Here is a 1,678-nt window from a genome sequence, read left to right on the forward strand (position 1 = left end):
GACGTTCCGTGATGTTAACGTACACCACCCAACCAATATTGCAACGTTTAAGGTGAACGGTAAAGAATATAGGTTCACACACATCGACGATGCTGGAGGAAAAGCACTGCCAGGCATCTCGACCATATCCGCAATGCAAGCAAAGCGTGTACTCAAGAAGGGAGAGCAGATGTATGCTATGGTAGTAACCGATACAGGGGAACAAAAACCAGTAGATGCGCAGCCTCCGCCTCCTGAGATACAAGGCTTGTTGAATGAATTCAAGGATGTGTTTCCGGAATCATTGCCGGCTGGATTGCCTCCTCAAAGAGCAGTGGATCACCGGATTGAACTCATCCCAGGCACAGAGCCGCCAGCTAGGGCTCCATACCGAATGAGCCAGCCAGAGCTACAAGAACTGAAACGACAGATTGATGAATTGCTGGAGAAAGAATTCATCAAACCATCCACATCACCATATGGAGCACCGGTGATATTTGCGCCAAAACGTGATGGAACGTTACGACTTTGCACCGATTATCGAGCACTTAACAAGGCAACTATCAAGAATCGATACCCATTGCCGCGCATTGACGATTTGCTGGATCAACTTCATGGTGCCAAATATTTCACGCGCATAGATCTGAGGCAAGGTTATCATCAGATTCGTGTCGCTTCCGAGGACACACACAAGACGGCCTTCAGAACGCGCTATGGATCATATGAATATTTGGTTCTTCCTTTTGGACTATGCAACGCACCAGCAACGTTCATGAGATTAATGAATGAGACGTTTGCACCTTTTCTGGATAAGTGTGTTCTTGTATATTTGGACGATATTCTAATATACAGCAAGAATTATCAGGAGCATTTGACACATATCCGAAAAGTACTAGAGATCCTGCAAAAGAATAAGCTGTATGCTAAACTGCAAAAGTGCGAATTCGCCAAAACGTCGGTGGAATTTTTGGGTCACGTCATAACGGGAGAGGGGATTGCAACTGACAGTAAAAAGACCGATGCGATCTCGGAGTGGCCTACGCCCAAGTCAGTCACAGAGTTGCGTTCATTCTTGGGTCTTTGCAACTTCTACCTACGATTTGTCAAAGGGTTCGCCAGAATTGCAGCACCACTGACCAGTGCACTCAGTAACACCACAGATCTCAAGTGGACGCCGGAGTGTCAACAAGCTTTCAACAAATTAAAAGAGGCATTGACACAGACACCAATATTATCACCACCTGACTATGAGAAAGGTTTTGAGATATACGCAGACGCGTCAGATTTTGCAGTGGGAGCAGTGTTATGTCAGCAAAATGATGAGGGAGTTCCACGACCTATTGCGTTTATGTCAAAGAAGTTGACACGGACACAACGTCGATATGAAACACACGATAAGGAATTATTGGCAATCAAAATTGCGTTGGAAATGTGGAGACATTATGTAGAAGGCAGAGAACTAACGATTTACTCTGATAACACTAGCCTTGGTACAGTAATGTCTCGCCCCAACCTAACAAAGCGCCAGACAAGGTGGACAGGCCAACTTCAAGCTTTTAATGCAAAGATACAATACATCAAAGGCAAGTACAACACAGTAGCAGATGCACTGTCGAGGAGACCAGACCATATAATTGCTGCTATAAGCACAACTCAAATCAGCGATCAGGTACTCAACCGTATCAGAAAGGGCTATAGC

The 1,678-nt window shown here is 45.2% G+C and overlaps 1 protein-coding gene across 1 annotated transcript; it reads left to right on the forward strand.

The window, feature by feature from the left end:
- Positions 1–133: 133 nt before the first annotated feature.
- On the forward strand, positions 134–1,677 carry VTP21DRAFT_8988 (uncharacterized protein; the record flags this gene model as incomplete). The annotated part of the gene is made up of 2 exons (XM_069399896.1): positions 134–1,576; positions 1,627–1,677. 2 exons carry the CDS (start codon positions 134–136, stop codon positions 1,675–1,677), a joined length of 1,494 nt encoding a protein of 497 aa, XP_069245625.1.
- Position 1,678: the final 1 nt, after the last annotated feature.

The sequence above is a fragment of the Calcarisporiella thermophila genome, assembly GCF_041956535.1.
Source record: "Calcarisporiella thermophila strain CBS 279.70 unplaced genomic scaffold VTP21scaffold_44, whole genome shotgun sequence".
Taxonomy (NCBI): Eukaryota; Fungi; Calcarisporiellomycota; class Calcarisporiellomycetes; order Calcarisporiellales; family Calcarisporiellaceae; genus Calcarisporiella; species Calcarisporiella thermophila.